At 53.5% G+C, this 12,176-nt stretch overlaps 6 protein-coding genes across 6 annotated transcripts; 2 read left to right on the forward strand and 4 right to left on the reverse strand.

Annotated features, from left to right (window-relative positions):
* Positions 1 to 35: 35 nt before the first annotated feature.
* On the forward strand, positions 36 to 622 carry CDV56_100014 (uncharacterized protein; the record flags this gene model as incomplete). Its single annotated transcript, XM_026753633.1, has 2 exons — positions 36 to 363; positions 410 to 622. Coding segments are annotated over 2 exons (541 nt in total), but the record flags the coding sequence as incomplete, so codon positions are not given.
* A 370-nt stretch (positions 623 to 992) lies between these two features.
* CDV56_100321 (uncharacterized protein) lies at positions 993 to 1,355 on the forward strand (the record flags this gene model as incomplete). Its single annotated transcript, XM_026753940.1, has 3 exons — positions 993 to 1,101; positions 1,157 to 1,271; positions 1,325 to 1,355. The coding sequence occupies 3 exons, from the start codon at positions 993 to 995 to the stop codon at positions 1,353 to 1,355; spliced, it is 255 nt and encodes an 84-aa protein (XP_026612501.1).
* Positions 1,356 to 1,410: 55 nt separating this feature from the next.
* Positions 1,411 to 3,880, reverse strand: CDV56_100409 (LipA and NB-ARC domain protein; the record flags this gene model as incomplete). The annotated part of the gene is made up of 6 exons (XM_026754028.1): positions 1,411 to 2,946; positions 2,993 to 3,304; positions 3,358 to 3,420; positions 3,467 to 3,710; positions 3,763 to 3,827; positions 3,878 to 3,880. 6 exons carry the CDS (start codon positions 3,878 to 3,880, stop codon positions 1,411 to 1,413), a joined length of 2,223 nt encoding a protein of 740 aa, XP_026612502.1.
* Positions 3,881 to 4,173: 293 nt separating this feature from the next.
* CDV56_100834 (TDT family transporter) lies at positions 4,174 to 5,553 on the reverse strand (the record flags this gene model as incomplete). Its single annotated transcript, XM_026754453.1, has 5 exons — positions 4,174 to 4,323; positions 4,371 to 4,656; positions 4,701 to 4,997; positions 5,048 to 5,416; positions 5,465 to 5,553. The coding sequence occupies 5 exons, from the start codon at positions 5,551 to 5,553 to the stop codon at positions 4,174 to 4,176; spliced, it is 1,191 nt and encodes a 396-aa protein (XP_026612503.1).
* Positions 5,554 to 5,928: 375 nt separating this feature from the next.
* Positions 5,929 to 7,023, reverse strand: CDV56_101102 (intradiol ring-cleavage dioxygenase; the record flags this gene model as incomplete). Its single annotated transcript, XM_026754721.1, has 1 exon — positions 5,929 to 7,023. The coding sequence occupies one exon, from the start codon at positions 7,021 to 7,023 to the stop codon at positions 5,929 to 5,931; it is 1,095 nt and encodes a 364-aa protein (XP_026612504.1).
* A 2,589-nt stretch (positions 7,024 to 9,612) lies between these two features.
* On the reverse strand, positions 9,613 to 10,873 carry CDV56_101657 (arabinan endo-1,5-alpha-L-arabinosidase; the record flags this gene model as incomplete). Its single annotated transcript, XM_026755276.1, has 4 exons — positions 9,613 to 9,748; positions 9,815 to 9,900; positions 9,950 to 10,426; positions 10,607 to 10,873. The coding sequence occupies 4 exons, from the start codon at positions 10,871 to 10,873 to the stop codon at positions 9,613 to 9,615; spliced, it is 966 nt and encodes a 321-aa protein (XP_026612505.1).
* Positions 10,874 to 12,176: the final 1,303 nt, after the last annotated feature.

Below are 12,176 nucleotides of genomic sequence, written 5' to 3' on the forward strand. Positions count from 1 at the left end.
CACCTCCCCTCGTCAAACAGAAGCTAACAGCACAGACCCTACCACTTCTCCTCCGGCGCCCAAGGCCTCATCTTCCTCTCCCCTCTCCTCGGCTCCCTGGTAGGAACCTACCTCTGCGGCCCCATCGCCGACCGCATCGCCACATACTTCACCATCCGCAACGACGGCATCCGCGAGCCCGAAATGCGGCTCTCGGCCTGCGCCATCGCGGCCGTCCTCACCTTTCTCGGAGCGCTGGTCTCCGGGCTGACGTACCCGCGCACGCACTGGGCCGGGCCAGTCGTCGGCTTTGGGGTTCTCTCGTCAGGGGCGCAGATGGGCGCCACGCTGGGGATGACCTATGCATTAGACTGTCACAAAGAGGTATGCCTACGTTTCTTTTCCGGTTACGTATACTAATGCAGGGTAGCTCTCCGCAGAACTCATGGTGACCATCTCGTGTCTCAAGTCGGCTGTGGCGTGGGTCTGGACGTGGTGCATCAACGACTGGATCGCGAGGAGTGGCCTGTTGACTGTGTTTATGGTGATTGCGAGCTTGAATGCGGTTGTGTATGCAGTGGCCGGGGTGTTTCATGTTTGCGGGAAGAGGATGAGGATATGGATAGGCAAGAATCGTGATTAGTATAGCCTTGTGCAACACGGTCCTGGCTGCTACGCTATAGCGACAAGTTCCACTGCTATTATTGTATCTATTTATACGGAGTACATAATTTGTTAATGGCATAGCACCACCAATGACATCACAAGTGATGTAACCATTTCCAAATAGCCAATCAAAAGCCCAGATCTCCCCCCCAAATCATCTATCTAAACTCAATCTACCCCGCTTTCCCGTCTATCCAATCAGATCACCCAGAGAAGCAATCCACAATGACGCCAACCATTCTGGACTGAGAGAGCTATATAAGTAACACCTCGCCCTGATCTCTTCTCTTCTCCTCACATCTCCATTTCCATCTTAGACATCAAAAAGATAAACTGCAGTGCAAAAAATGGACAAACTCTCCGGTCTCGCCTCCAAGCTTGGCGGAAGCCACTCCGCATCCGGAAACCAGACTCAGGCACAGCCTCAGGGCCAGCAGGAGGATTACCTCGATAAGGGTACGATATTCATTTGTCATGGAATTCAGAGGGGGACGTGTGCTAACTGTACCAGGTCTCGACTCGGTTGAACAGCGCTTCGGCGGCGGGAAGATCGATTCCGCGAAGATGCGGTCGACGAATGAGAAGATCACTGATGGTGCGAGGGAGCAGTTCGAGAAGGCTACCGGGTATGTCGTTCTGTCTGTGTACTCCGTAGATTACAGTGGCTAATGATGAGCAGGCGCAAGGTTCCCGAGAAGTTCTCTAATTGATTCATGAATAGTTATGGACATAGATAGAGGTGATATGTAATGATGCAAGAAACTGCTAGAAACGCTTCTTCACAAACGAGTTCAGTATCCCCTCGATAGCCGACCCCGTCCCCCGGGGTGAGTACTGCGTAAGCAGCATGGTATGCATGCGGCACGTCTGCAGATTCGTGGCCACCAGCTGCGGAACAGGCATCCCCGCCGCCTGGTACGACTCCACCAGCCGGTCGTAGTACTTGTGCGCCTCGGCATACTGCTGCCGGGCGAAGTGCAGGTTCGCCAGCATGTCCAGCATCGACTGCACGTCGCCGCTGTCCTTGCCCTTGCGCGTCTCCGCCCACGACAGGTACCGCGTCAGCCACGGCGCCGCCATCTCCAGCTTGTTGTTGCTGCTGCCGGGCATCACGAACGCGATGTAGTTACCCCTGTCGCTGTGCAGCGTGTACATGATCCCGATGGTGGCGACCAGGGCCATCGACTCGGTGTGGTCCGGCCCCAGCGTTTCCTCCGCCGTGGCGAGCGCCCGCCGCAGCGTCTCCGACGCCACGGTGGAATTCTGCGCGAGCATCTCCAGGATCCCCTGCAGGCGCAGCGCGCGGATGGACAGCGGATGGCGGGGCCCGAGCAGGTCGTTCAGCTCGCGCGCGATCTGGCCCGTCTGCGACGTGGTCTGCGCGATCTCCCCGCTGAAGCGCATCTCGAGGATCTTGTCGCCGTTGGACGTGCGCGCGGTGATCAGCACCTCGATGGTGTCGAGCGCGGACGACAGCACGCGGATATGCTGCGGGCCGAGAATGCGCTGCAGGGCCTCGTGGCGTTTCTCGGCGATGCTCATGGCGTTCTGCTCCTGGCCGAGATTGCTGTACGCCATGCTGAGGCGGCGGCGCGTTTCCAGCGTGTCGAGGTCGTCGTCGCCGATGCTCATCTGCTGGCGCGCGAGGACGTTGGCGCACACCGATTCGGATTCCTGGTATCGTCCTCGTGCGCAGAGGATTTCGCCCATCAGGCTCTCGGCTCGCAGGGTCAGCGGGTGTCGTGGGCCCAGCGTCCGCTGGCTCTGGTCGGACACCCACTTGCACCATTCTGTGGCTTTGGCGAGGTACGAGGCCTCCAGGTCGATCTCGGCGAGATGGTAGCCCGCCACGATCGTGCTGTTGTGGTCCGGGCCCAGCGTCCGCAGGTGTTCCTGGAAGATGGCGTACTCGAGGTTCCGGGCTTGATCCCAGCGCCCAGCGTTCTTGTGCTCCGCGGCCTGGATGGACCGCGGGTCGCTGTCGACAGCGGCATACATTGTCCCCACGACGCGCGGGGTGTTCGTCTGAGGGGCAGCGTTGGGGTAGGGCGAGCTGCTGTTGGTGTGCATGCGCGGAGGTAACGGAGGGCCCGGATGGGGCGACGTCGACGGTTGCGGGATGTATCCTTGTTCTGCGACGAGGACCTGGTCGACGATCTGCTTGATGTTGCCCTTGATGAGTTTGTACATGGGGCCGCGCGACCCGACTTTGCACATCTGCGAGTGGTCTGCGTCGAGTTTGAGTCGGGTTTCTCGATTGCCAGGCAGGCCCAGCACGGCCGACTCTTCGTCAACAACCAACTGCCTTTTCTTAGTGTTTATTCACCACCCGGACGAGGAGGCCTACATGGCTGACAGACGCCGGTCCAGCGCCTCCAAGCAACACCTCCTTGCCCTCCACGAAACTCACGACCCGATAATCCTCCAGCTGGTGGCTGAAACGGCTGGACATCTGCCGTGTGAAGAGGGAATTGTACTCGAGACAATCCAGCAGCTCATTGCTCGCATGTCCTTTCGACACGAAGCGAGCGACCTTGGCAGCGATCTTGCCGACTTCGACCCCCTTGGCGCCGCGATGGGGAGTCCCAAAGAAGACGAGTCCGCAGGTCGCCAGCCGGATAGCCGTATACTTGGGATCTTCATGCGCATTGAGCAGGGCCTGTCCATATCAACCTCACTCCCGTCACGTCAAGTTCCGGCCATGTGGCCTACCTGCTTAATCACCAACCCCCCCAAACTGTGCCCGATGAACACAATCTTCGGCGGCCGCGTATTCTACCATCGTCAGCCTCCGCACCGCGTCAAACGAAGCAAAACATACCAGCTGCGGACTCCTCTCCAGATCGAGCAAATTCAACAGCGTGTTCGCATGATCCTTCACACCCGCCGTCGACATGGTCTGCGGGTTCGTCACGTTTGAGTTGTATCCGTACACGAACACCCGCGCGTGCGGGATATCCTGCGGCAGGTAATCCCTCGGCCAGAAGGTGCCGTTCTGATGGCGCCATGTTTCGTAGGGGTGGTCGTTTCTGCCTCGGGGGTTGAGGCCGTGGACGAACACGAAACTAGACTGTATGTCAGCTTCTTTTTCATGCGTAGGATAAGGAGGATTCGTACTCGATCTTTGGTTGTGATGGAGGGGTATATACCTCCTGGAGGAAGGGGAATTCGTTTTCGGTTTCCTGTTCACGTAGCTTAATATCATGTATAGTGTATGGTGAAGGGGACGTACCATGATGCCTTGAGAGGATGTGACATGATGGTGAGTCTGGGAGGGGCAGAAAATGAAATACGCCCGTCTTCAGCCGCACGCGATCCATGTGATATCGCAGTCGCAGATACGAGACGCCGGGTCGGCTGGAGTTTCCTCGTCAGCACTACTGGTGATTGCTTCTGTATCGACCAGGGTTGGATTGGCTGTGTCGTGCTTGGCGCATCCTTTGGACGAAAGAGGTTACCGGATTGCCTAATCAGAGTAAAATTGGCGAGTCTATATCATGATAACTATGGACTATCTATGCGCTTATATCATGCCTGGCGAATAGATGCTTCGGCTGGATCCTCTTTGTTCTTGAGATTCTGCAGACAGGGTGCGTAGAAGAGACTCCCATGCCATGCGCCGTGTACTGTTCGGGCGGCTACCACCAGCCACAGGAGGATGACGGCCACACTGAGTATCTGTCTAATTCAGTCATTGTCTTTTTCTGACGGCGATGTATGCTTACCGTCCCAAAGACCTTAAAAAACATCAAATCCAGCTGCTCACCCAGCAGGATGGTGTTCGCCGCATACACGCCCAGCGGGAAGGTGAATCCCCACCAGCCCATATTGAACGGAAATGGGGACGTGTGGTAGATTGTCGCAAGGGCAAAGACAAGCCATATCAGCCCGAAACTCCACATGAGCAGTGAGATGAAGACTCCCATGGTGTACGCGACCGATCCCGCCATCGGGTCGATAACATTGTGAGTCTCGACGAGTTTGCGCAGAACCTTCCCCAGATACAGGATTCTATCTCGTCAGATCAAGTTAGAAACAGGGGAAGAAGTGCTTACCCGAATCCCCCAAATCCCAGCGGCCCCAGCGGCAAGAAACTACTGACAATCGTCTCCCGGGACGGGAGTTTATGCACCGCCAGACGCTGGTAGTATATGACCAAAATAGTCATCGCGAGAGGCGTCCCCATCCCCCAGAGGATATAGGAGACGAGCACTGTGCCCATGGCATGCTGAGGATCTGGCAAGATCCCAGCAACCTCCGCCCCGGTCCCCGCAGCCACGATCGTCGCCGCGATGGGGAGAAGTTGCAGCGCGGTGATGCGTTCCAGCGAGGTAATATACGTTTGCGAGATCCTATCATCGTCAGAATTTTTTTTCGTGGGATGATCAGTGGCTGGAAATACAGAATAAAAGACAACGACACTGTCACCGACGCAGCCGCCACCGCATCGACAATCCACAACACCCATGCCACCGCCCTCGTCCAGTCCCCCCAGGCCGGCACGCAGATGAACACCCACATCTCGATCAGCGTCGCGAAACCCATCGGACAGGTCGCGAGGAAGAGCGAGTTCGTCGGGTCCTGGATCATCACGGCCCAGATCTCGGGGTACAGCGTGTACCGGAGGATGGACATGCCGAGCACTACCACGAAGAGAACGAGGTTGAGGATGAAGAAGACGATGGATACATAGTGCAGGTATCTGTGTCCGAATGGGATGATGTAGAATAAAATGGCGACGATGCCGGTGCCCATTGTTGTGGAGAACCATCTGTTGCCTGTCAGTGATGGGTTGCGATGCTGGTGCCATCAGACTCACGATGGGCTGAAATGGCTAACCACGCGACGCCAGCCGGTGTGATATTTGAGGAAGCTTTTACTTGGTGTCGGTTTGGGACGAGGTTCCATTTTGTTGATGAGAGTAGTTGCCTATATTGATGATGTTAAATGATTCATGGCTGAAGTTGGGAGTTTGACCTGGTTGACCTCGGCCGAGAGCAAACCTTTTCCCGACGCGGTTATAGCCGATGGTAGCAACTAGCAACACTCATAATATGTCTCAATCTTGATAGTTTTCAGTATCAGATACTTGCGCTTTTAGAAAGTGATTGTATTTCACATACTTCTGTACATAAACGCAGTTAACAATGACTTCAGCCGCAGAGAGGGAAACTAGCGCCAAAAGAGTGACATTTTCTCAACTGTCAAAACACAAACTCAACAACGAAAATTCGCATCTGTTAAGAGAGCAGTACTCCCTTAGGTTATATCAGATCAGAACGCTTAGAATCCTCCAGGTCCACCACCCATGCCACCAGAGGGGCCGCTGCCAGCACCACTACCACTGCTACCTGAACTACCAGACACAGCCTCACTGCCGCTGGAGGTGTAAACGAAGCTGTAGTTAGGCGTGTAGGTTGCCGTCAGATCAACCGCCACGGTGACCCAGCCAAGCAATCCATCCTCCAGACTGTCCCCGAGGAGAACGTAGTTGAAAACCGGATCCGAAGTGGTGCCAGACGTTTCGTCCGAGAAGACACGGTCCTCGGCGTTGGTGGTCTGCGCGACGGTGTTGGTGCTGTAGGGGGAGGTAGCTTCCACCTCGTCGATGAGGGACTGATCCCAGAAGAGCTGGCCGATGTGGGGGACTGTGCCGCCGGTCAGGGTGTTGTTGGAAAGCAAGGTGGCATTCCGATGGGCGATGATGTGGTGGTGAGTCGTTCTGCCCGAGTAGTGGCCGGGGAAGAGAGTGTTGAAAGACACCACACCGTCCGAATCGGTCTTGGCGATGCCACGCAGGAAAGTCTCCTGAAGGATGGAGGTGTCCGCGCTGTTGCCATTGCCGTTGCCGCTCACGCCAGAGTACACGCCGGTTGCGTTGCAGCTCCAGGTGTCAATGTACAGGCCCTCGACGGCCTGGCAGGTGCTGACATCCACGAACTGGATATCCAGCAGAACGGGGACACCGGCCTGGTCCTCGATGATGTCCGAGCGGATCAGCTCGCCACTGACCCAGAAGGGGCCCGTCTCACCCTCGGGGTTGAGGACGCAGGTGCCGGTGCTGCTGAAGATCTCCGTCTCATCCGTCGACGCCGTGTAGTCGGCCGAGGACAGGTGAGAGGTGTTCAGCACGTCGTCGGTGTCACGAACTGCTAGCTTACGGCGCCGGTACTCGCTGGCGAGCTGCGCACGGCGAGCAATGGCGCGCGCAGTGAGACCACTCTCATCGAAAGAGCGAGCGCACTGCGAAAGACCGCGACGGACGTGCGCCTTGAACGCCAGCAGCTGGTTCGACGCCCGCTTCTCCTCGTGGCCGGGATGAGCGGACACCAGGGAAGCTCCGAGTAGAGAAAGAGAAAGAACTTGCTTGAGCTGCATTTTGGGGTTTGGGTGAGGATATGACTAGCAAAGTATCTGGAGGATGGTCTGTCAGTGAAGAATCGTGGACCACGGGCAGACTGTGACCTCTTTATATAGACGAGCAGATGCCATATCGCAGTGCTATTCTCGCACTTCTCATCAAGACGAGACAGAGGACATTGCCGTCTTCCTGGTGGCCGCTATCGCAACCCCGGCTCGACACCCCATGTGCTAGGCTGCTTGCAGTAGCATCGTCCGAGTAATGACAAGCCCTCGGACTATCTAATGGGTACCCGTTGCTTCTCCCAATGCCAAGAAAAGCCTATACAGGGATCTACTCATTCTTCAGAGCAGCAGGAGTATCCTGGAGAGATACTCCGCTGTGCCAAGACAGAGAGTCGTCAGTGGGTGACGAATACCTCATTTAGCCTGCATGTCCACAACGGCAGGATCTGCGCACTGGTGGAAAATAGAGTAGCTTAATTAACGTCCAGCCAGTTATCTGCAAGCTGATACTGCTGCCGTGACAGTCTGTTTAGTGATCTGCATCCATTCGCCGAAGGATCCAATCATCGTACAGCCATTATTCTCACAGCAGGTGATCGATCAAGCGTGCCTGGCGATGACATTGCTGGTATAGAGCGTCGAGCCCTAGCGAACCTGCGAAGGTTCCAGCCGTCTCAGCAAGACAACGCATGTGGCCGAGGCAGGACCTAGCTGGAACCACCTGGACAAAGTAGAGAAATGCGCAGGTTGCGTCAAATGCGGGCCGCAGACTCAGCGCAGGTCTAAGAAAATGACATCAAATGATACCCGAAGAGCACCGCTGTAATGAGGCACACGGATACAGACCAATTGAGCATCGAGTGTGCTTCTCCTGTTACCCTATGCGTTCTCAATTGACTCGCAAATCTCTATACTCTGCATGACTGTTTTCGGAAAACCTCCGCTTCGCGCTGAGGATTACTCCAGGTCTTTTTCCCAAACGCGCCACAAGTAGGAATAACAACCCGCTCATTGTGCTGGGTGTTCAAATCGAGCGTCCTCATCCATTCCTCGCGCAGCGTGATGTGATCAGCCATATGCACAGACGTTTTCAAGGCTAGGCGTGGTGCACACTGCGCCGCTACACGACTCCACGGTCCTCGAGGCGAATCATATTCTGGTAGATACTAAGCCATCTCAAGGTGTGGATAATCCTTCATCTTCGGACATGGTCGTTTGCCAATGATAATCCACTCATTCGCCGGAAACTCCGTGGATGAAACGGTAATCCCGGCTATCTTCCGCTTCGGCTGAGCAGCGGAGTCAACGTCCCTGTAGAAACATACGGATCTACTTGTGGGACTGCCGATCAAGAAGTCTTCATTCAGTCCGTGAATGTGGAGATTTCATCATCCTCTTCTCGCACTCATTGATTCTATCCGACGATTCGCTCAGCTCACGGCTTGCTTCTGTGGGGACGACAAGGGTCAATAAGTGCAGTTGATCTGAGTATACAGACAGTTTTCATCCGCTGATTTATTACCAGGTCGACCATCATGATAATATCCAGCAGCTCGCTTGCCAGTGTACACGTGTATCCGAAATGTGGTTCTCATTGATAGGAGCTTACTGTATTCAAACTTTCTGAGTGACTGGTCGTATAAAGTGACCAGGATCCGTCTCAAGTGCTTTATTTGCAACGTAGAGAATTAATATCACGATTAGTCGAGATTGGTGGAAAGACCTGACCATCGGCTTTTTGGAAGGAAAAGACTCGAGGCACGAAGACGGCGTTCTCATCCCAAATTTGACCTTACGAGCGTCAACCTAAGTTTCTCCAATCGGAAAAGCAGCAATTACTTGAAGGAAGGTTTGCTGGAAACGGGGATATGCGTAGCTCAAGAACAGCCAGAAAGAATGGTTCTCCATTAGACTTGCTCAGGAGTGCCGATGGCATGGGAGGACGGCCCTGGACTCCGTTCAAAATAGCAAGATGGGCTAAGATGGCTAGGAATTTCTTTCTGCAGGTTCAATCCACAATTTCATGTGTTGCATGCGGTCGAGGTGATGATGCTTGGATATTCAAATGGCTGTACTTGAGAGGGGCAGACTCTTCTGTGTTGGTATGGTCTGCAAACGGTCAACCTAATGTCTTATGGTCTGGCATAAGTAGGCCTGCTTCAGAGTAATATCGAGCATTGATGGGCTTTTCTCTCAGTAAATTTAGCCAGCCGTTGCTTGGGGGAAGAGAATCAGCTACCTAGTGGCCAGTGAAGTATACGGGTTTGTGGAACAGGAGTTCTGTGCTTCTTGAATAGGTGAGAGCACTTCTAGCTGATGTTTCCCTGCGCTTTGGCAGTAGAAATTGACAGGGGGAGAGTTGGCCTCAGGCAGTTCGACCGTACAAGGCCCTCTTTCCTCCGCTCCTGCTCGAAGCGATTTCTTTCTACCGAGCAGCAATCTGAATCTGCACCATTTGGTCATCCACGCATACACTTTTCATTCGACATATGAGAGAATGTCATGTTGATTGATAAATGACTTTCGGATACTTCGAGCTTGAACCATGAAGACCGGCTATTTACACTTCAAGCGAAAAGGAAACGGAAAAGACCCGCTTGCTCACACGACAGGCCATCCGCTGGAGAAATCAATCTGGTTCCATCCAAAAAGCTTCTGGCTGTCTGCATAGCCAATCGTAGTATCGACATAGTGGTAGTAAAGGATAGGGCCGAGGCTCGGGTCAGTGAAGACACCCCTGTGAAGAATTAGCACTTTGATGCCTTTTCCTGACGGAATAAAGTGTGGATGAGGAGAGACTTACTGTCCACCAGGTCCGTATACAGTTCCGTGACTTTCGAGGACAACCGTGCCGCCACCATTCGTGCAAGCGACACCGCTAGCGTCAACCTAAGACACCATCAGCTTTGCATCATCGAGGTCTCCTGCTTTGACTTACGAAATTGCCAGTCGCTGAGGTGGATCGGCAGACTTTGATCTTATACTCTTGTCCCGATGCCGGCCTGGACGTGTCATAGCCGCAGCAGATTCCGGCAGAGAAAAAGAGATAGTAGTAACTGCCATACTTATACATGAACGCTCCCTCGACGGCATGGGTTCCAGAGGGGTTATAGGCGATATTATACGAGGAGGATGCCACGGCGGTTGCGGCCGAGTTCATCGGTGCCTGGTAGATGTCATGCCAGAAGGAGCCAAAATTCATGTAGTAAGTTCCCCCGTCGTTGAAGAGGTTGCCATCAATCGCATTGTATGGCTTTGAAGAGCTGGATTGAATACCCGTCGAGCCATGGTCGGTCCACGAATTCAGGTCCATCGTCGAGGATGTTGCAAGACCGATGGCAGAGGATTGGGATCCAAATGTCGAGACTGAATAATATACATGATAGACCCCGTTGACGAGGGAGACATCCGGTGCCTACACAGTTCAAGTCAGACTTAACCCGGAGGGATGCTGCAATCCCTTATAAGCTGTCGGGGAGACTTTCGTCACATTGGGGGATCACAGAAGGAGAATAGAGAATATAGGGGAGGTCAGATGGGGGGTTTGCATTGAGTAAGTATAAAAAGATGTGAAGTCAACTGAGAGTTTACTAACCCAAAGATCGTCGTTTCCATCTAGATTGATCGACGATCCGCTCGGCAACACGGACCCTAGCACAGTCCATGGGCCTTGAATGGAAGAGGACGACGCGTAGGAGATCTTATTGCCAGTCGAGAATCGAAAGTACTTTCCATCGGACTGTCTTCGAATCAGGCCAGGATCATGAACGTTACAAGCCCCAGAACATGACCCCGGGTTTGCGTAGCCATGGACCAAGGCGACCAGACAGGACGCTATAGCCACGAAAGTTGAGGAAGGCATGGCCACTGTACGGTCTCGAATTGATCTCACGATGGTAGGAAAAGAAGCATGATACGAAAGACCAGCACTTGCTATATATATATATGCGTACGACTCAACCGATGGTATGGCTAAGGGGTTCACAGAGCACAAATGAACTATTTGTGCAAACCATTTGTCCGTTTTCTGCTCCGGTGGGAGGATCTATTGACATTAGGCTCAGTAAGGCTGGAGCATTCGTCAAGATGAGCGGGCAGTAGAGGCTTATACTAATGGCACATGGTGAGTTTCACCTTTGCCCCGCTTCGTCTCAGAAATCGCTGGGCAGAGACACGTCGGTCATTGTCCTTGATATGCTCCATCCTGCGCCTCAGCATCCACAATGATCTCGATTTGTTGAGTCTGTATGCATCACTTGGTCGTGTCGTTCTAGCATGCTAATCCCTGCAAATCAGCCGACATCTCCACGTTGCACTCTGCAGAACACAGAATTCCGGGGTTGCGGAGGAAAATGCGGGGTGACGACCAGGATCCTACATCCTGCTCTCTCATCAAAGTTCCTCACAAGGCATCATATCGGTTAAATATGTTTGCCTCATATTTTACCGAGACACCGAGGTGCGGTGACTTGCTGAGTGCTAGCTGCCAAAGTCGTAGTTGCCGAGTCCTCCAGCCACAGGAGTTGCTGTTTCGGTTTGTTTCAGCAAGATATCCACCAATCGCACATTCCTCGTGAGTGCCCGGCTGTCGGTAATTCAACAGGAGATATGCTCCTATTACCAGGTATCTACTTTGGATGGGCACAAAATGAAGGAGCGCCAACGGAGTCGGCCACCACATTTGGAGTATATGCGATCACTGAACCCACTTCTCAAAATCATCAGTTCGCGAACATGAACGACCACTTGTGGTTCGGTAATGCGCAGCCCATTAACTCCCATCCTTCCTCCTAGGCTGTTCACAGTTGCACTATCTCAGGCAATCGGAATTGTAGGACTTGGACTAGCCAATGATATCAGTCCTTCATTTTATTCATGGATGCTTCTTCCGTCTGTCTTCACCTGAGCCAGCCTTCAGCACGCGAGACTGCTAGAGAATGAGATTTGCCGTCTTGGCAAGTGTTCCCTTGGGATATTCTAATCTATATGTAGTGACAGGTTCAATTTAGCTTTGTGTCCTCTCTCTCTTATCACCAGCCGCCCCTTCGTTCCAAACCACCACCTCATATTGGTCTTTCCACGCAGCAGGGTCCAATATTCATACAAATATTCATACAGGTTTGCAAATTATGAATACAAATGCGAATGTTTGAAAATCTTACTTA

Source organism: Aspergillus thermomutatus, assembly GCF_002237265.1.
Source record: "Aspergillus thermomutatus strain HMR AF 39 chromosome Unknown NODE_169, whole genome shotgun sequence".
In the NCBI taxonomy this organism is placed as follows: Eukaryota; Fungi; Ascomycota; class Eurotiomycetes; order Eurotiales; family Aspergillaceae; genus Aspergillus; species Aspergillus thermomutatus.